We start from the raw sequence: 21,494 nt of genomic DNA, 5'->3' as shown, positions 1-21,494 counted from the left end.
AGAGGTGGCTATTAGCTAGCTGGCATTCATTGCAGACACAGCTGCACTCAAAGTCTGTAAGTTAGAGGAAGCCTCTGTTAAGCTATGACTATTGTCCTTGCTGTTTCATTGGAGAGGACACATCTGCTCTTTACTTCTAGTGTTCTTTCTTCATCTGTGAACAATTTTGTATCCTCGTCTGCTGCTGGATGCTGCAGTATTTATGTGACTTTTCTTTCACAGCATACACTCCAAGTACAATTTGTGTCCACTCATTTTGGCTGCAGAACTAATTATCCACGCCTTTGTCACTTCAAGGTTAGATCTGCAGCAAAGATTCTTTTCATCAATCTAGGAAATGAAAATGGTGTAGTTTATTAATTAGGGAGTTGGGAGAGCATTTCATCGGGGAATGCAATCTCAAAATTTACAGATCTGCATTGGTCACTTTTTGATTCTTGACAGGAAAGTGTTGCTTTCAAACTACTGTGTCTGTAGTAGCCTTGGAACTATTTTAAAGAATGCCTGTTGTTCAGTGCTGCACTGAAGGAGTTGCAGCCCACAGATATGTCTGAGCTGAAGCACCCATTATACAAAAGAAAAAAAACTCCCACATGTTTGCAAGACTCTACTCTGATGAAGTGTATTTGTCCAAAATGAAATCTATTGATCTTCAGGTTATGCTGTGAGCCTTTGCTTGCATGTTTGGAGAAGTAGAAAGGGTTATAACAAAGGCAAGTACTTGCTCATAGATTTAGTTCTTTTTGTGTGTGGCTTCAGAAATGAGGTGCAAACACTCCAAAATTATTATTATTTTTTTAATTTATATTGAGCATTAAATGAAAATAATTTTACATTAAAAATACGTTAGTTTTAAAAATACGTTAGTTTTCTGAAATGGGATGCTTTTCATTTCACTGAAAGATAACAATCCTATTTTTATCCTACTGCCTTTTTAATGAATTATTCTTGTAATGATAATGCACCATTATTGCTAGTTATTCTGCTGGTGCCTTTCAGCTATCCATAAAAAATAATCCTCTCCACTTTTTAATAATAGCTTATCATAGCAACTTGACAGAAGAACCTTTCTTTGTGTTAAGTTACAAGTAGATTGCTCAAATCATGGAATTACTTTGCAAATGTAGAATTAACCATATATTATCAATGAGGATAAAATATAATAGAGAGGGAAAGAGTTAGATCTTAACAACCCTTTCAGACTATGGAGAACAGAATGTCATTAGCTACAGTTTCCATTCAATTGAAAGTGTTTAAGGACATCGAGTTGGGCCAAAGCATAGAAAACGCAGTTTTTCTACTGAAATCACAAAGGCCCCCAAAAGAAGAACAAAAGGACACAGATAACAGGGCAACAGTTTGAAAAGACTGGTGAGCCTTGAGGCCAGAAGGAGTAAAGAGCTAATGTTCTCAAAGAAAGTAGTTGCATTTTTGTTGGATTTTGTTTTCCCTTTTTTGACTAGGGGAATATTGAAAACTAGTCAAAGAAAACTAACGACGAGGAAGTTGATGGAGAAAGAAATTCATTATCCTATGAAAACTGTATTTGCAAAGAGAAAGTGGAGATGTAGATATTGCACACTCTCAAGAGATCAAGAGTGAATCCTATAGGAGAGTCAGTTTAGAGGAAAGGGTTTATATTTGGGTGTTTGCTCTTTTGTTTAGAACTGTATATAATTTATGCTGTCTAAGATTAGGGTATATCTAATGAATTCTTTGCACAGCATCGTGTACACTGTAGATCCCAAGGATGTTAAACTGTGAATTGTTAAGGTTGGGACTGCAAAAAGGGGGTGCTAAATGATACTTTCCAAAGTGTTTTGGAAGTCTGTTGTAATTTTGGGAACTCAGGGTCACTGAAACATGAGGTGCAATGGAGGACTGATGGTAAGCCATGTCCAGGAAAATGTCAGAGATGCCAAAGCAGGAGACAGCACTGTACCCTACCCAGACTTAGGTCCAGCTGCTGAAAACCATACACGTCTGGCAAGTGTCTGTAAGGAAGGTCTGATCAGCACTGTGACACTTGGGGTCCTTAATGGTGAACAAATAGTGGCCACCCTTACTAGTAAGATTTCAAGCATGCTGCTGGAGAGCTGCCAATGACTGCAAATGGAGCTCAATTTCTTTTTAATTGCTTCTGGCATTCTTGAATATAAAATTCATTGCCAACTCTAGGCCGAGGGTTTTTCATTTCGAGTACTGTCTAATAACAATATTTTATTTGGGAATGCAGAAGGCTCCAACATGTGACCTGTGCAGACTCACTTAAGGAGCCAGTGTTGGCCACAGTTCCATAATAGTCTGTAATTGCTATGAGCTGAATTTGATGATAAAGTGCCAAAATAAAAGAAACATATATTAAAATGAGTTCACCATGTGTCCAAGTAAGCTAAATGCATTTTCTTAGAGCTGTTTGCAGAACGAGTGTTAGCCAAAGTGCATTAGCCAACCCCTTTGGAAATGATAAAAAGAATATGGAGATAATCCTTTCCCAAAACTGCATGGTTGAATGGAAACAAAGGGAAGAGTTTGTGTTCCATTTCCTCTTAGACTACTCATAAAATAATACAAAACCATATTGTCTTAATTATGGGAAACAAATAGCTGGAAATTGCATTATTACAGGAAGGTTTATACATCCTGTTTATCCAAGTGTCCAGAATTTATGGAAAAACTTGTGGGACTTTTTAATGCAGAAAGAAGTAATAATATTGCTAATACTAAAGTTATGCTTGATGCTATCATAAATTGATAAGCATAATATATCAGCTTTGAAAATGTAATTTTAGTATTGGATAACTATAAATACTCTGACACAGGAACATAGTTTGGAAAGGACTGTGTTGTGTGGTCAAATTTTCTCTGCTATGGGCATCCACTTCCTAACATCCCTATTTATTAAGCTTTATTCTAAAGTATACTCTCATATCTGCATTGCTGCTTCATGTTAGTAACTCCAAAACCTCACAGGTATCTTCCTGAGACTAGACAACCTGGGAACTCTCTACTAAGGCTCAACAAACTTGATAGTCTTGTTGTTTCTCCCTATTCTTAGGGAAGCTGTCAAAAGTACCAGTTTCATTATGCACCTATGGCTTAAGGGAATTTTTCATTTGCTAGATATATCAAAACCTTTTGAGTCTGGGTTGTTTTCAGTTTGTATGTATATGTATATGTATACATGTATGTATATATGTATTTACACAAATGTAGTAAAATTCTGGCAAAAATCCAGAAGCTGGAGTTTCAGTCTTGCTTCATTGAACAACTGTCCAGGACTGGAAAACAATGCTGAGAAGGAAGCTTTAGGAAAATTTAAAATAGCCCTGCAGCAGACAGAAGGGGGCTTGTTTTAGCGTAGTGATCCTCTATCAGGTGAGTTATCATACGGTATGACTGGTGCTGAGTAGGAACATGGGTCTCACTCCAGTCCAATCCCCATGACCACCTGCTTGCTTTTCATCCCTTCTCTCTTTTCTGTAAAATAGCTGCCAGTGATGTGAGAATCATTAATTTCTTCTTAAGGGGATTGTTACTCTAGCTAAGAACGATCTCTGCCTATTCTGAAGTCCATTATGTGACCATTGAAGGCAAAGACACTTTTCTCCTCTTCTGCTTGGCAGTAAGAGGTCCAGCAGTCCCAGCCAGGCAGGTGATATATCATCAGGACCATAGACTGACTGATTTTCTCATTCAAGGAGCCTGGAACTCACTTGATAAATGAATGGTATCCCAAACCAGCCCTTCCTCCTTCTTGCTGCTGTGATTGTCAAACAACTTTAAAGCTTTTTTTTGGCTTGAGAAGCTAAACAGAGTCATGCTTCTTAGGGAAACGTTCTACAAAGGGCTTTGCCCTGGGTGGAGGAAGGGTAGGTTTCCTTTGATGTTTAGCAGCTGGCACTTTCCAGGTGGCTAAACTTCAAAGACAAGTGTTAGGATCTTCCTCCAACTTGGTCCATCAGTTCTTTGTAGATAGCTAGGCTCATTTAATGTTTCACTTTACTTGGAATGCTAATTTGGAAGCCATAAACTCCAGATGGCCTTTTAAATATGTACCGTCCTTCTACCTGAAAGGGGCCTGGTTGCCTGCAAAGTGTTGATGGGGCAGGTGGCACCTCCTTCTGAGCAGAAAGAATGTACTTTCAGCTCTGACCTCCTGTGATCCCAGTAAGTCACGTTACTCCAGTTTCTCCCTAATTTCTCCACCTATGAAGCATGCATGTTATTATTCCTGTGTTTGACAGGACTGCTGTGAGGGTGCATTTTCTGGAATGCAAAACCAAGTTTGAGATCATCAGTCAATACACAAACCCAGGTTATAAATTATAAAAGACCTGCTCCAAATGGTCTGCCTCCCCCAGGGGCATTGACAGGATCTAGTAGCTGCGGCTGCTAGTTAAGAGTTGGTAAGCTGGTTTTGCTACAGGATGTTAGAGCAAGTAAGGAGCCAAATGCTGCTTATCTGATTTTTTTTGAACCTTGATCCATCAGAGCTGTCAAATGTCAATGACAATGTCTCTGTTACCTTCGCTAGCAACAAACATGGGCTGGATTTTGCTATAAGAAGTTTCTCTTTCCCTGGTACTGAAGTTTTTCTAGCTGGTGAACCAGATGACACTATCAGGCCCAACACTGAGCATGATATGACTTGAGAGTGGGTTCGAGGGTGAGCCTGAAGCTGATGAGATGGTGTACTCTTCCCTGCTAAGAGAGTTATGGTCCAAGTCTTTGGATGTCCTTGTCTCATCAAACTCTCAGGGATTCTCCTGGTGTGCAAAGGGACTTCTTGTTTGATAAGGTCCACAATCTTAGTCACTTTGAGGCAGAAAATAGGTTTGACTTACCAATGTTTTGATCTCATGCAAATCCTTTTGCCTTTTTTTTTTTTTTTTTTTTTTTTTAATTAGAACTACAGTCAATGCAGTTTCAGTTTCAGATCTTACCATCCTGAAACATTCGAAATTCTGGAAATTATCATAAACATTTCTTCTTTACTCAAGCCAAAATGCAATACTTAGGTTTACCATGCAGTAGAACTGCTCATGGGGTGCACAGTTTCTCCTCTGCTATGTATTGTCACTCTCCTTAATGTGAATTCCTTTTCTGAGGTCATCCATAAATGTTGTCATTAATACAAACATTTGGTAATATCAAACTAAATTTGATGTAACAAAAGTGAAAGCAAGTTTTTCAGGAACCCACTGCGCTTTCTGCTAAAATCTAATAATGAAGCTTATGAGGTAACATTCTTAAAACACTATACACTCACAACACTTGTAAGATGTTTGTCTCTAAGCAAATAACATTCATAAGTTGTCTTTTGAAAAGAGATACACAGGAAACTAGGATACAGTAGTAGCAAAGTCATTATTGTTAAAGCTGAGTCAAAAATAATTTTGGAAATTTCCTAAGTTTAGAGCACTTGACCAAATTAATTCTATTTTAAAAAATGTAATCATAATAATAAATCACTGAGTCTTATCATGTTTATTCTGCCAGCAAAAAGTGATTTAAGAAAGGTCTGTCTCTCTGTCCATCAGCATCCTGTGTGCTGTAGTCTACATCCTGTTTATAGGTGAGAGACTGCAGTTTACTCAGGGATACATGGTAATCTTTGCAGAATTAAAACTGAAGACAGTTACACAACCTGTTAAATACAACAAAGATGGCCTAGGTTAGATAATTAGTCAGCTATTGTTAGGTAATGGAATTTTCTATCTTTCACTGATTTCATAAAAAGCAAAAATTCTTAAGACTTCATACCTAAAGTAATAATGTGATATGAAAGCAATACTGTGATAGAGGAGATGCTCGAGATAAAAGCATGTTTATAATAGATACAGAATTTATATTGAAGTTATTAAAAAAACAATTCTGACCATAATATTATTGGAGATATCTTCCATTATAACCTATTATGTTTGAAAAACATGCATACCTTTATAAATAATTTAGCTTAAAGTGATTTTGATGTATGTATATTTAAATGCTCTTTTCTTATTTGAATTATCTTTCCAGCTGAGGTATACCCCAAAATATATCACACGTGCTTTTTTCTGGTAACATACATGGCACCACTGTGTCTTATGGTGTTGGCCTATTTGCAAATATTTCGAAAGCTGTGGTGTCGCCAGGTAAGTCACTTAACACCAGCTCTGCTTGCTTTCTGTCGTGTTTATGTGCAGACTCCCATGTACAACCTTCTTCTCTGTTTGCCCATTCAGCACTGTTACCAGGTTCAGAGACACTGTTGGCTCACAGTGACCTTGGGTAGGCACTGAGATTCATTAAAAAATGAAGGCAGTCAGGCTGAATGTGAACCCCTTCTGCCTCATGTCTGCGAAGGGTTTGGAGGGGGAGAGGGCAAAAGGCAACAGAAAGATTGATTATAGGCAGAGGAAAGATCCCTCCCATTGTATCTGAAATGCTTACCAAAATACCTTAGGTGACCTTATACCACTAAGATCTCCTGTAGCAGTCAAAAGTGGGGATTGACCTTCTACTTTTGTAAATAGTCTGTTAAATATTTTATTTTTATGTTTCATTCTATGAAGTCTCAGGTTCATAGCAGGTCCAATCTGAACAGAAGTTAGATTAGAATGTCCAGCTATCAGAACTGTGAGACTGAAATTGCCTGATGTGAAGCTGGCTGTTGCCAGTAACATTTTATGTGAATTATTGACAAATAATTGGCATGATTTCACATGTGAATATCTGTTTTTTTCAAGCTTCAAGTTAAAAATACAGGGGGGAAAATACTAAACAAAAAACCCCAAGCAAGCAAGAACACAAAGAATGTTTGAATTGAAGTGGCAAAAATTATGTGAATTTTTTCAGGAATATTTTTTCCCCTCCAACATTTTGACGTTGTGTCAGCCTGAGAATAGTTTCCTGGGTGTGAACACTAATCTGTCATGCATCAGTCCATGGTTCTCTCTGCTGTCGTCTGCTTTGTTCAGGATTTATCTATAGTTGTGGTTCTCTCCTACCCCCTCCCTGTCATTCTGTAAAGGACAATAAACTCATCCCATTGAAGACATTATGCAAGATATTCCCTCTCCTGTTTTCTCAAATAGCTCTAACAGTGGCTGACATTTCCATCAAGATATCTGTGTGAATCATTCCAGTTTCACCATTATGTCTGATACCATCCAAATTTGAGTTAGCCTGTCCTGACCAATAATACCAGGAGCATTTTTCATGCAGTTTAAACTGATCCATCAGAGAAATCACAAGCAGATTTTAGATTTCTAAATATACATATGTTAAAAGCAAAAATAAAATCTTATACTGAGAAAACAAAGTCTCTTGCAAATAACTAAAACAGGAAAAAAAACAAATCTGGTTTAAGGCATTCTCTTATCATCAATACATCCTAATACCAATTATTTTCACTTCTAATCAGATTAGATTAAACCCCATTTGCTGTTTATCTTTAAATTATTATACTTGCTTGTAATTTCTTACAAGTTTAAATAACAAGGTAGCTTGAAGGTAAAATTTATCCTTTACAATCTGAAGGGACTGCTCCCCAGAACAAAGGTTTTGCTTGGTTAGTTTTGAAATTAAATTCAGTTTAATATATCTTTAAGATGCTCAGTATTGCTGAATAGTTATCTGTCCTGTAGTACCCAATGACCTTATCACCATATCGCTTCTTAACCCTCTCTTCTATACATTCTTTACAGTTTACTTGTTCTCTCAAACTCTCCATTAATTAAATGCAGAACAATTGTTCTTAACCTGCCTATAGCTTGAAAATGCTGGCTCAGATTCAGAGCAGAAGTTGGACGATTGGAAACCTATTTGTTTTATTGTTTTTTTTTTCCCACGATTGTATTAGCTGAGCTATTTCTTAACAATATTTCTTCTCTATGTACATCTTGCATGCTGACAAGGTTAGGATGATCCCTTTTTTTTTTTTTTCAGTGGCAAAAAGACAAATAATGCTACAGGCTTAGTGCTATCAATGATGTAAAATTACAGCTGTCTCGTTTCCTAGCATAGATGATAGCACTATGTATAAGAGGTTGCACTAAGTGAAATTAAAACCACAGCATATCTATTATCAACTGTGACTTGGCTGCAGACATCAGGCATTTTTCTAAGTGCAACAGGTGTGCCATAATCAGTCATGTAGAGCAAATGAATGCAGTGCTTTAAATGTATTATTTGATAATAGCTTCAATTAAGAAATCATGCTGTTCACCAGAACTTCAGTTAATATAGTGATCCTACTGCAAGGTGCAATAAGCCTTCCAGATGTACATGACAGAAAAAACACAGCAAATGGCAGATGCCTTCTATGCCTTAAGCTTTTAATAAAGGTTCTTTTTTAAAATTGAGTGCGTTGTACATGCAAATTTTCAGATGACTAAAGGTAAGATAGATTTACAAGCTATCCTTACCGTACTTTGGGCAATAGGCCTTAAAATTATTGATTGTGTCTTTCAAGCAGCTTTTTGAATATAAGCTTTGCAATCTTTGAACTAATGATTCAACTTTGTAAAGACAAGAACAATCATGCCACAAATACAACAGATCTTGAGTAATTTATTTTAATTATTAGCAAGGAAGTAGTGACTTAGAAGGAAGGCTATGTTCTCTTGTGGATTTAAGTAGATTAAAAATTCTGAACAAATGAATAAGACCGGATGGACTTACGATAAAACTGTTGATACATAATTTGTATTATGAAGTTCCATACCTTATGCCTCAATTTACTGATGTCCAAATGCATTGACACTGAAGCCTACTCCTATCAATAACTAGGAACCCTACCGATTTTCATTTTGGCAGGTAAAATACACCCTTCCAATCTTTGCAAGTTTTTATTATATTTTCCTCTGGTTATAAACCTCATGACAATAATTTGACGGGATAGAGCAAAGATACATAAGAAAATAACTGCAACGGTTAGTACCTGTTTGGACATACCTAGTGTCTTTTAGTAGATCATTGGAATTACACAAGTTCTCCACAATTATCTCTATAACTGATTCATTATTGAAAAGCAAATATATATTATGCTGGCATGTGTATACTTGTACATACATAATCATAGAATCATTTAGGTTGGAAAAGACCTTCAACACCATCAAGTCCAACCATTAACCTAGTACTGCCAAGTCCACCACTAAACCATGTCCCTAAGTGCCACACCTACTGTTTCAGCTATGCATCTGTGGGTATAAAGCTCTTCTGTGGTTTTCTTTCCTGATAAAAGTCTTGCTGTATTATTGCATATTGGTGTAACAGTAGCAGTACAAACTCCTTAAGTTGTAGCAATTTAATACATAGTACAGTGAGACTGTAGATAGTTCTACCTTTGATCACCTCTTGGTATTAAACACTGCTTAAATACCAGAAAAGACATCACACAAAGGTACAAACCATGCAGTCATGTCCAGCATTTCTGTAGAAATAACCGTCCACAATTTTGAGCCACAATAACGTGTCTCTTCATCTAAATTGCTCCTACCTACATGAAAGCTGGTCACAGATTTCTTTAAGTGAATACTTGACATAATCATGAGGGAGAGACGTGGCTGAATTTTTCTGCTTCTATCTCCAGTTCTTGCTACAATATGGTAACTCAATATGACTGAAAAGGAAGGAAAACTTCTGCTTCAAATATAGAGAACAGAACATCAAAGTACCCTTGATAAGCTAGAATCAGAATCTTAGACAGCATATTACCTCAGCAGTGTGTGGCAAAGACACATTGCAGTACTGCACCCTACGGCCAAGCAGGGTAAATCCCTTGCAGTAGGACAGACGTGTCCAGGTATGAAACTGATACTGCTGATTTCAGCAGAATGAGTGGGAACTCGCAGTAGGAGTAAGTACAAGGTGGGGTTGTTTTTTTTTTGCTTTAAGTCCATATGCACATTAGTAAAAAATAAATGTTATAACATAATCCTTGTTCTGCTTCATTGATTTCCTGTTCATTACAACACAACTTTGCCAAAACGTTCCAATAGTTGTAAATCAGGTTTGATGGTGCACAAAAATGCTGAATTAAGGGCTTGTCTGTGCAAAGAAGCTATTGAGAATAAAAAATAAACCAAAACCAACATAATGACTGTTCTAGAACAATTCTGAATGTGCATGCTTTTAACAGTATTCCCTTTTTAGCTTACTTTTTTTCTGAAATAAATATCCCAAAATGTCACTCTTTTCTGGTCAGTTTGTGTGGAAAAGTCCTCATTTTTTAACTGTTACAATAGACAATTTGAATTTTTAAGATACATTTAAACATGAATTATTTTACACTCATGACACTAGTCACCTCACAGATAATTGTATTACACATGAATAAAGCTATATTTCTACCCAAAAGGTTTTCACAATGTGTAACATTGAAAACATCATTAACGTCATTGTAATAAAGTTCTCTGAGAAATTCCCTGCCATCTGTAGTCTTTCACATTTGGCTGAAGGCAGGAAATAATTTTGAAGAACTGAAGCAAAATTGCTTTATTTGGCTTGGCTAATGTGAGGAAACAAAACCAGAGATTTTTCTTTTGATAGCATGGTGCTACATCTACCCATTGCAAGGTGTCTTTGGCTAACCTGATTCTTCCTGTGTCTTGGTACTCTTCCATGATTCCCCTCTGTCACTGTATATACATTCAGTTTTGAAGAGCTTTGCAGAGACATCCATACTTCGGCTGTGTTTTCTTTAGCTGCTTCATTGTCATCTAGATTGAGTATTTGGAAGTTTTATGGCACTTAAACTATGTAGACTTTAAATCTTTGTTTTCCAATGCTGAAAAGCTGTTTAGTATTTAAAATTAACAGCATGTTAATGGGATAAACTACTCTGCCATACAACAAAACATTCAATGTGCAACTTTATAACAACATAATTGCAGCAATAGGGATGGTAAGTGTGATAGTCTGAAAACACAAGGTATGTGGGAAGTAAAGAAAACATAAATATATCAATTATATTTGGATAAAACGCAAATTTTTTTGCAGTCCTTGAAGTGTGTCCAAAACTGGGTTTGTTTTTACAGCTACATCAGTTAATTTATTAAAAAACCCTACTTTTCCCTGCAAGCTTACATTGCGTACGTCAACATGTCTATTTTTTCTTGTTAAAGCTACCCGCAATGCTAATTTTTCAAAGTGCCCCTTATTTTGTCTTTCTTAGATCCCAGGAACTTCTTCTGTTGTTCAGAAAAAATGGAAGCCTCTGCAGTCCTCAGCACAGCCCCGAGTGCTAGGACAATCAACGAAGTCAAAGATTAGTGCTGTGGCAGCTGAAATAAAACAGATTCGTGCAAGAAGGAAAACAGCACGTATGCTAATGGTTGTCCTCCTGGTTTTTGCACTTTGCTATCTACCAATTAGCATCCTCAATGTATTGAAAAGGTAAACACTTGGTAGAGCTTTCTGTGTAAAAACAATCCTCTGTTATGAGTTTCCTGTGATTCTGGCAGATACTTCTGAAGGATAAGCTTACTTATTTCTCAACAAAGAAACTGAAAATAAGCATACAGTTGCAACAACAACAAAAAAATCTAATTTATCCATACTACTTAAACCAAAGACCAGATTGTGGAACCCTTTTTAACAAGCTCTTCCTCATGAAAATGGTCTAGCCTGTCTCCTCATTAAAACCTGTCATTTACATGGGATTACAGCTTGTTTTGTGTAAACGCATCCCTGGAAGTGCATTTACCTACAGCAGCAGCTGAAAGTTAGCAGGAGGGTGTAGTGTTGTGGTTTCGCCCCCAGGATTGTGAAATGCTGGGTTCAAACCCAACCCCTGTCACGTACAATTTCGACACCTTAGGCTAACTCTTCAGTTTGCCTACAAAGCTATGTTTTTCTTTTTTACCCTTTTCTCTCCAGTTCATTTGAGACATAATTGTGTATGCTTTTTCGTTTTTGTACAGTGCCTGACAGGCTAAGGCTTTGGTATAGTTATATCTCATGAGCCCTCTGGAGTACTGATAAATAATGACCTATTAGCAGAAGATTTGAACATCCTAAAATATAAGCAGCCTGTTACTGGTGCTTGAGTAATGTTTTAGTTTTAAAGGAATAGGTTCACATTGGGTATGAAGGTTTAAATAAATGCCACTCAATTCTGGAGCTTTCCTGAGGCCTAGTTTGAATACTTTTAATCCTCAAGTCCTTTGGTAGGCAATGTGAGAGGAAGAAATACTTCCAGAAGACAGTTCAGGCAACCTACAATCTGAATCACAGAGGAACTGCACAGGCTGCCTCGACTACAACAGCAGAGTAGACCCATAGTTAGATTTTCACTTAAATAGCAAAATTTAGGCATAAGGAGTCTGGGAAAAGCAGATTTCTCCAGAGGGCAGAAGCTGCTACTGTGCCCTCAGCTTTGTGGCCAGCTCAGTGACTTTTCAGTTCCAAAGCCCATGTTTATTTGAGAGTGGGCCTAGAGCAGGGAACCTCAATGATGTGAATAGGTCAAAAGCAACTTTTCCCTTCTTTCCTTGGCTTATCTGACACCAGCTGACTTTGGTTACTTAGCAGAAAAGTGATGCATCTGCACCATTGCAAAGTAAAGTGCTGATTGTCTCTTTTGTGCTAAACCACCAAGACAGGAGGCTGAGGGACAGGGAGAGGACTTCATTGCCTCAAGAAAGCCAGCACTGTTGAATCAGCTTTTCTGTGATACTGCAAATAGGTCATCAGAGATAAAATTAGTCTAGAAGTCACCAAATCTTTTTACATGTTTTCTAGTTTTGCCATCTTTCAGTTTTGTTTTTCTTTTTCTGTAGGGTTTTTGGCATGTTTAATCAAGCCGATGATAGAGAAACTGTATATGCCTGGTTCACGTTCTCACACTGGCTTGTATATGCAAACAGTGCAGCCAATCCTATTATTTATAACTTCCTCAGTGGTAAGTTACAGTTACATAGAATTTAAATTTAATGTATAGTTTGAATGTAATGAGCCATAGCAAATAAGATTAATGACTGTGTAACATCAGCCCAGCTCCTCCAGTGGGAGCTAGATCCTCTTCTTGGAACAAGCTGCCTGAAGTATTACCTTTAGGCTATCTACCTACAACTAAACTAAACAGTGCCAGGGCCTGAGTCCAAGTGCTTGAATTTGACTGTCCATGCCATTAATTTGGTAGAGAATTCCCTGGCATGGCTTTGGTCTCCCTGGATATTGCCTGGGAGGCAGCACAGGCCAGGGACTGTCCCTAGTTTGCATGTTATGTGCAGGTACTGGGGTTTGGAGGTGGTGAGTCTTTAATAGTGCTTGCATGGCTGAACTGTGCCAACTAGGTTCAAGAGCAAAGAACCAGCCAGGATGTACAGTATAGATTTATCTTAGTTTGTATTTGTCTTATTTGGCTGTGGACTACAGAATCAGCTTCAAAACCATGAATGACAGCAAAATACAGGGAGGCAAAAGTCTATTGATCCTCACTATTTCCCTGCTGCAGTTTTTTTCGGTGTATAGTGTGAGGATGATCTAAACAATTTGCTCTGAGCCCCAGAGCAGACTACTGGGTTGCCAAACACTTTAAATCTTCTTTTAAAATGTATTCAGGTTGAAATACAAGTCGGTCATGCCCTCTCATTTCACATGTCATTTAAGGCTGTGATTGCTCAATTACTTGTTTCTGTTAGATATGTTATTAATCAACAGACTTTCCGTGACATGATTTCATAAATTATTCTAGTTTGTCTGTTCTGTCTAGCCAAGGATAATTTAGGCTTCATACTACACCTCACATATCTTCTTACAAAGGTTATATTTTTTCTCTTTCTCCAGGGTGTTGAAATTGTGATTTCCTACTTCTGCGTTAGAAGAACATCTGGGTGTTTTGGGTTAATTTTGCTTTAGATAGCTGCTTTTTTTTCTAATCTATAAAGTTGATGAAACACGGTTTCTAGTACAGATTTTTTCATGAGTCTTTTTTGTGGTTGACAGGGAAATTCAGAGAAGAATTTAAAGCAGCATTTTCTTGTTGCATCTTTGGCATTCGCAGTCACCATGATGAACGGCTCACCAGAGGTCGTGCCAGTACAGAGAGTCGGAAATCGTTGACCACCCAGATCAGCAATTTTGATAATGTTTCAAAACTTTCAGAACATATTGTATTGACCAACATAAACACACTTCCAGCAAATGGTAGTGCACCTATTACCCACTGGTAGTATACTTGTCGCTATGTCTTTTGGTGCTGTGGAAGTAAAATTTAATTGTGCATACAACAATATCTGAATCTGAGCACAATGCAATGAGAGAAGTGTTCATAATTAAGAGCTGACTGTAAGAAAAGTAACTTACAAAAAATATCTTATAGAATATTCTACAACTTTGGTTATATATTGATGAAACAAAATTTAATCTAATTTATTTCAAGAGCTGAGTTGCAATTGGGGAAAGGGTAAGGTAATCATATTTTATATAAATATTTTCTTTGAACCCCTGCTTCCTTTAGACTCCTAAGTAAATAGAGAACAGGTACCTGAAAGTATGAAAATTGTTTTCCCTGGAGTTGCAGTGTCTTTATAAACAGCTGTATTCTACTCAGAGCTAATTCTCTGAAGTTGTGATATATTTAATAGCAATTATTATAACCAAAATTGGGTGTACAGGTTGAACTACCTGAACATCCTTGACAATTTCAAATTATTTGCTTACCACACATTCTGGTGTGAGTTGGCCTGATCAGATAAGAAATTCACATTAATTTATTTTCTCATATTTTCTGTTCTTTTTCATGTTGGGTGGGTGTTGTATGTGTTCAGGAACAGCTGGGAAGCTACTTCTGATTTTTCTGCAGTACAGGTTGATAAACAATTGAACACAGTCTGAAATGAAAAGCAGAAGTTCAAACTTTCCCAGTTCTGGGTAAACAGTGAAATGATTGTGCAGTTCCCTAGCTTTGTGAATAGGTAAAAAATGGCCTACATTTTTTTTTCTATTTCTTATTACATTATATGTAATATCCCAGAAGGACTTTACAAGACACTGCAAGTACAGGATTCATCCCTCCTTTCCTAGGGATGTGACTTTTTTGTTGTCCAGAAGTTCCCTCAGACACTATAGGTTAGGACTATACAAGCTGTATATTGATAACAGAGAAATTGGTATCTCCAAGAAGAGCTAATGTGTTCCTAAAATACGTATCTAAAAATAATTATATTAATTACCTCTGAAGAAGTCTGTTCTTTTCACTTACTATAGAAAGAATGTTTAGGGGTTTGCTGTCCTGCATTCAGCTTGCTCTTCTCCAGTAGTGTTGCCATTCCTATATGTATGGCATAAGCAAGGTTACAGCCGTGAAACACAGATGACACTGTGGCTGTAGATTATGTTTTACTCTACATCTGTTATTTGTCATAATTCTCTTCTCCCTGCTGTCCTGTGCTCATGGCAGAGAGGTTGGACTAGATGATCTTTAAAGTTCTCTTCCAACCCAAACTATTCTGATTCTATGATTGACTGGCTTGTACACAGGAAGCTGTAGTGCTCTGCTGGTCACAGTGGCATCTGGATAAGGAACCACAGGGCAATTTACAAAATAATAATAAGTAATGGAACACATTAAAAATGTTTAAAAGTAAGAAAACTGAGGTTTGTGCATCAGAAATCTGCTTAGACTTAAGTCAAGAAGTCTTAAATTTGACATTTAGAAGTGCAATTAGTAACATTTTCTGGCAGCCCATTTTGTTAATAGATCATTACCTGCATAGTGTTCAGAGAGTGACAATCACAGGGTGAGCCAGTCAGCTACCTGATACAAACAGTAAAATAATCTTAAAAACTCTATCTTACAGGTATCCCAGCTACACTCAGCCCATTGAAATCAGTGGAACTGCATCTCCACATACCAGGGATGAACACGACTTCAAATTTAGATGAAGCCATGAGGATTTCTGCAGAAGGCACTGGCAACACAGAGAATGCAGACTGGGACAAATTTGTCCCTAGTATAACAAAACTTACCTCGATGGAGTTACAGCAAGGATGACTTTGGCTCAGTACATGTAAGGCCACCAGAGAATGGCACATGCTTTTAGCTGTGTTACAGACTACAGCAATGGGACAAAGGGATTCCTTCAAAACAACTGCCTCTCCTATTTCTTCTCAGTCTTTACAGAAACCTACTTACCTCAGTATGAGCTAAAGAACATGTCTTTACAAGTCTTTTTAAAGACTGGATTGTATCATACTTTGTATATACTGTAGATATTTATTTTTATATATTTTAGATGCTGTGGAATGTTCTAAAATGTATCATATAAAGAACCCTAAGTATTTCAAAGAAGTCTCAAACATCATTTATTTATATCCCGTTTCTATGAATCAGTGACTTATTTACAAGGAATGCTTATGCACTAGCGATATTCTGGAATTACTTTGCACTTCTTTTTCTTGTAGTAAAAAAATTCACTTGTAGTAAATTCTACGTTCATTGTGGAACTTTCACTTCAGATTGATGTGGGGAGATTCCACATTACTTTGCTAAGCACAGACATGCTTCTAAGATGTGAATCCAAAGTGCTGCAAATCACTCATGTTTTCATAAGACTACACTAAACAGCCAAATATTTTTTTTCTTCAAACTCGAGTGCCTAAAAAATAACTACTTAAATAAAACTTATGTGATGCTCAAAGGTGCTATAAGCTCAAAATTCCTACTCAGGCCAATAGGAATAACAAATGTCAGCACCCCTGAAGAACAGAACATTTTAACTTCGGTAGCTCATTTTAGTCCATAATGCCTGCAAGTGTTGCTCTAGAAGATCTCTAAGGGTTTTTATAAGAGAAAACATTGGTTATCTTTCTTGCTTTCAAGATTTTTCTCTCAGCTGCCATTTAATACTAATGATACAAACAGTAAACTGATTTATATGCCAAGAAAATGTTGACTTTTCAATGATTAAAATACAGTGTTTCTCTCTGGGAATTATAGAGGTGATATCTCATTGGACCAGTAGATCAAGTAATCATTTATCCATTTTCCATTCATGGGATAAGCTCCATGGCCTGGAGCTTCCTACCATGCATTTTAAATTTTCTTCTTAAAGAATGAACATGGTGCATCACTGGAAACTTAGTCTATTAGGGGAATGTGGCCTGTCGGTTAGAAAGAGGCTAGTCTAAAAGAACCTGAGCTACACACTCCCTGGGGCACTATTCTTGCATTTCAGTTCAGATTTTTCAAAAGGAAAGGTAAGATGGGCAGGAGGACTTGTTTTTCAGTAAAAATCATTTGACGTAGAAAGAAGACAGTCTCAAACATTCAAATATTTCTGAAAAGCCAATTATTCATAGACAAAGTGTTATTTGCTTACCTTATGTAAATATTTTTTCTAGGTTTTACTTTGACCCAATGTCATGTGATGTACTATCATGACAGCTATAGTTTTATGAAGTGCTTAGTCACTTTATGCTTTAGCCTCCCCCAACAGCTGTTTTACTTGACATTGTTGCAATTACTTCTAGTTTACACTGGTGTAAAGTGAGAGGAAAAAAATGCATTTGTTTGTATATTAAAGTTTTCCAATAAAAGATAAAAAAGAGAATATTCTTTTTTTGTTAAAAGAAAAATAAAAAGAAGTACCTAAATGAAAACAATGTTTAAACATCAAATAAAAACATAGGAATTCCTATATTCCTATTTGTAAGCTTAATTTTTGAGTATAGCTATTATGTCATTGTTATTTCAAGAAATTATCTTTGTCTCTTCTAAGAAAAGAAAACCCAGATAACTGTGGAAATTACAGCAGGATTTGATTACATAGCTATTGCAATTCCTTTACCATTAGAAGGCTATTTTTGCTCTTCAGCCACAGGAAATGTAGTATACTTAAATGGTGTGGAACAAGATATAATTTTTCTATATCATTTGAAATTATTGGACAACCAGCTAGTGAGTTATGATATTACAGAGATGGGAGAATGGAATACAAAAAGTCTTTTTTTTTTTTTTCTGTTCATGTAAGTAAATTAGAAGTCAAAAAGTTAAAAACTAGTAATCTAATTTCAAATTAATTCTCAGTGGTCATTTAATTGTGCCATAAAATGTTGCCTCAACCCACTGATGAAAAATGTCAATTATGTCAAAATTTTGCAAACCTGTACTTTTATTTCAGGAATGTAAATATCAAGAAATTTCCTTGAAGAGAGCGCAAGAATGTAGAAAGTAAATAGTTATCTAAGAAAACTTTGTCAGTATAAAAGGGGAGTATGTATACTTTTCGAACATAACAGGCCACAATTAATGTGTAAAACTTGCCAAGATCCCTGTGAGAAGAACTGGAAGGGAAAGGGCACAGTATTTCTGACTTGGGCCAGCTAACTAGGAGCTAAAATAGTAATGTTAGCGATGCTCATTGAAAAACTGTAAGCAGCATCTTTCCAATGAGGGGTTAAATACCACCTGCCAACACAAATTGTCTTTTTGCTTCTACCTTAATGCCTGTGGGATAAATTGTGTTAGTTAATCTGTGGTGGGAACACCGCTAAATGTCATCGGCCATTTTTGGCTCCTGCAGGTCTTCTGTGACATCGTTAGAAATGGAGCTCCTGGCCTTAATTTTCTCTTTGTAAGAGAAAACTTCTGTTTTGTTCCCTTTGTTCTCTTTTCTTATTTTCACTTAGATCTCCAAAATTAAAGTATTCCAATGTTTCTAGGAATAACTTTAACTTAAGAGTAATTTTTGTGTGGAGAATATAAATAAAAGATGAGACATTCATTGACAAATGATTCTGAGTTTTTCTGTAGCCCGATTTTTGTTCAGTAAATAGCATATCTTTCAGACACAAATGATATGATCAGAGCTTATCTAAGATATAAAATTCTAAAGATAGAAAGTGTTAACTAATTCTTGATAGAGAATATGGTTATCAAACTAAAGATTCAGCTATTTTAATAAAAAGATTTTTCATTCAAAAATTTGTTTTTTTGAAATAAATATTTTTGATGCAAACATTCATATATATTTATTCTGTTAGCTTTACAAAATTTGAGAAATATCTAGACATATTCTTCTTTAGCTCAGATATGTTTTCAGGCACCATACCACCAGAAAAACTTCATAAGCATTTAAAAATCTGTTGATGACCTGTGTAAAGTAGTGGTGGGGTTTTTGTCAGTTCTAAGACCTTTTACTCCAGAAAGATCCAAGTATTTGGATACATTCAAAATATTATCCAGCTGGATTTATTTTTTAATGAAAATAATCACTGGCAGTTTTCAGTAAAGATAAACCCAATAGTGAGTAGTGATTATTCATTGGGACAGAAATGGCTGTGAGAAGACAGGTGAAGGTTTTAAGAGCAATATGGAATTTAATGCCTTTTGCATGTGGCAGAAATTAAAGCATCTTAAGGAAACTTATGGGTTTCTTATCCATCAAAAAAGGTCAGGTGAGGAATGAGCATTTCTTATCCGTTGTATAAGTATTGAAAATTATCTGAAAGCTGAGCTTTAACTGGGTTTTGTTACCTGTAGCTGTTCTGGTATTCTAATATTTCCATTAACAACTCAGGAGCACTGGAAATGGAGTTTGCATGCCATTGTTTCTGGTTGATCATAGCATCATAAGACATAGAGTTTAAATCACAACATATTTGTTCCTGCAGATAGAAATTGTTGTGCCACCATCATTCTGGCACTTAGTCTCTCAACATATTTCACAGTCTTGGAGTTCTGGTATCCTGACCTCTTTCTCCTTTCCTGTTGTCACTGTAGTGATAAGCTTGTGCCCTGGCAGTCATAATGACTGCAAGGTAACTTCTCCCCCTCTCCACCTCCAAAAAGGCGATTTTTTTCCCTTTTCTTCTGGACTGCATAGAGGGCACCATCTCATTCTCTGATATTAGCAAAATGGATGCATGTCATTAACCTGGAGACTGCTTTATAGGAAGGAGTACGCTACACATTAGCTTGTCTCAGCCCTCGCTGCAAAATGTATCACAACCTAATGCTGCATGTTACAATGGATTAATGCCAAAGCAATTTTAGCCTTCCAACCTAAAATTTTCTCTATAGCTAAAATTATATTAATCTGTCAGGCTGTTCCTTTCACCTGACAATAAGGTTTTTCTCTGACTGTTGGATATATTGGATGAAATAGTATTCTATTTTTATTGAACACACTTTCAAAAAAAAGAAAAAATATTACAAGTATTTATCAATGTTGGCATTAAGACTCTAAATAATGCAATAAGTTAACTAAGTTAAAACTTGGGTTTAAAAAAATAAGAAATTATACGCAGGATTGAATTTTTCTGAGCTAAACAAAAAATAAGCAAAATCTGGACTTGGCTTGAGTTTTGCTTTGCCAATAGGGACAAATTTCACCCACTGTATCTCTTATCTCTACTAGCTGTGCTGGAAGTTTTGTTATCTTTTTGTTTGAAGTATTCAATGATCAATTCCAATGAAAAATGTCCTGTATGTGATATGAAATTTGAGAAAACAAGATTCACAAGTAGCATGGAGAGATCAATAGGGATCTGTTGTTTCCTCCTCCTTCCAGTGCAAAAACAAAGAGGATCCAGTGAAGCCAGCAGATGTATCATTGTATGCTTGAGGGTTGATTTATTTTTTCTTAAGTACCCAAGTCAGATGCTGGTTTTTGTATGCCGAATTGGTTTTTGATGTATTTTAGTACAACTTCTGAAGTCAGATCCATAGTGAAGTATGGGTCTAGACAACGAAGTAGTTATCTGTTCCTCTGGTCTGTGGTCCAACATGCTGCATAGTTCCTCTCTCTCCTTAACAGATCATGATCCTGTTCCACATCTGAGACGAAACAAAGTTCACTACGAAAATGCATTGAAAAGTGCATACGGAGGATGATCAGACATAGCAACAGGCATTTCCTGGGGAGGCAACAGGCAGCCGCCAAAGACCTGCTCCGTTAGTTTCTGTGGAAGCCAGGCGGGAACCGAAGGCAGAAGGAGCGCCAGACCCCCGGGAAATGCCCGAGAACCGGGTCCCCTCTGGGCGCCGGCCGCTGTGGCCACGGCTTGGCTGCTGCTGCGGCAAGCGGGGCGAGGCAAGCGCGGGGGTGACGGGGGCAGCGAGGGCGGCTGGCGGGGTGGGGGCAGCTTCACCCATCGCTCCTGGCCGAAGGCGGTGGGCAGGGAGAGGGGCAGTACCTACCTCGGGGGTGGCGGGACTGGGTCCGCAGCGCGGCCGGGGGCCGGGGGGCGCCGGGAGGGGGGGGGGGGCAGGGGAGGCGGGGGGGGGCCGGGCAGGGGCTGGGCGGGGCCGAGGGTCCGGGGTCCGGGGTCCGGGGGACCGGGGGGGGCCGGGGGGCCGGGGGCCGGGGGTCCGGGGGACCGGGGGTCCGGAGGCTGGGGGGGGCCGGGGGGCCGGGGGTTTGGGGGGGGCGGGGGCCGGGGGGGCCGGGGTCCGGGGGGCCGGCCGGGCGGGGCGCTGTCCCCGCGGCGGGTGCTGAAGGGGCGGGGCCGCACCGGCACCTGCCGCCCGGCGCAACCCGCTCGGCGCGGAGCAGCAGCCG

General features: G+C 37.8%; 1 protein-coding gene across 1 annotated transcript in view; it reads left to right on the top strand.

The window, feature by feature from the left end:
- Positions 1 to 16,275, top strand: part of HCRTR2 (hypocretin receptor 2) — a 34,817-nt gene extending 18,542 nt beyond the window's left edge. The window contains exons 4-8 of the mRNA XM_027809155.2: positions 6,022 to 6,137; positions 11,162 to 11,382; positions 12,768 to 12,889; positions 13,936 to 14,136; positions 15,792 to 16,275. Of these exons, the coding sequence (XP_027664956.2) occupies positions 6,022 to 6,137; positions 11,162 to 11,382; positions 12,768 to 12,889; positions 13,936 to 14,136; positions 15,792 to 15,985 (854 nt within the window). The 3' untranslated portion in view covers positions 15,986 to 16,275. The remainder of the gene's footprint in view (positions 1 to 6,021; positions 6,138 to 11,161; positions 11,383 to 12,767; positions 12,890 to 13,935; positions 14,137 to 15,791) is intronic.
- The last annotated feature ends 5,219 nt before the right edge of the window (positions 16,276 to 21,494 follow it).

This window comes from Falco cherrug, chromosome 6, assembly GCF_023634085.1.
Source record: "Falco cherrug isolate bFalChe1 chromosome 6, bFalChe1.pri, whole genome shotgun sequence".
Classification (NCBI taxonomy): domain Eukaryota; kingdom Metazoa; phylum Chordata; class Aves; order Falconiformes; family Falconidae; genus Falco; species Falco cherrug.
The sequence above is the reverse complement of the archived record's forward strand: the minus strand, read 5'-3'. Positions and strand labels throughout refer to the sequence as shown.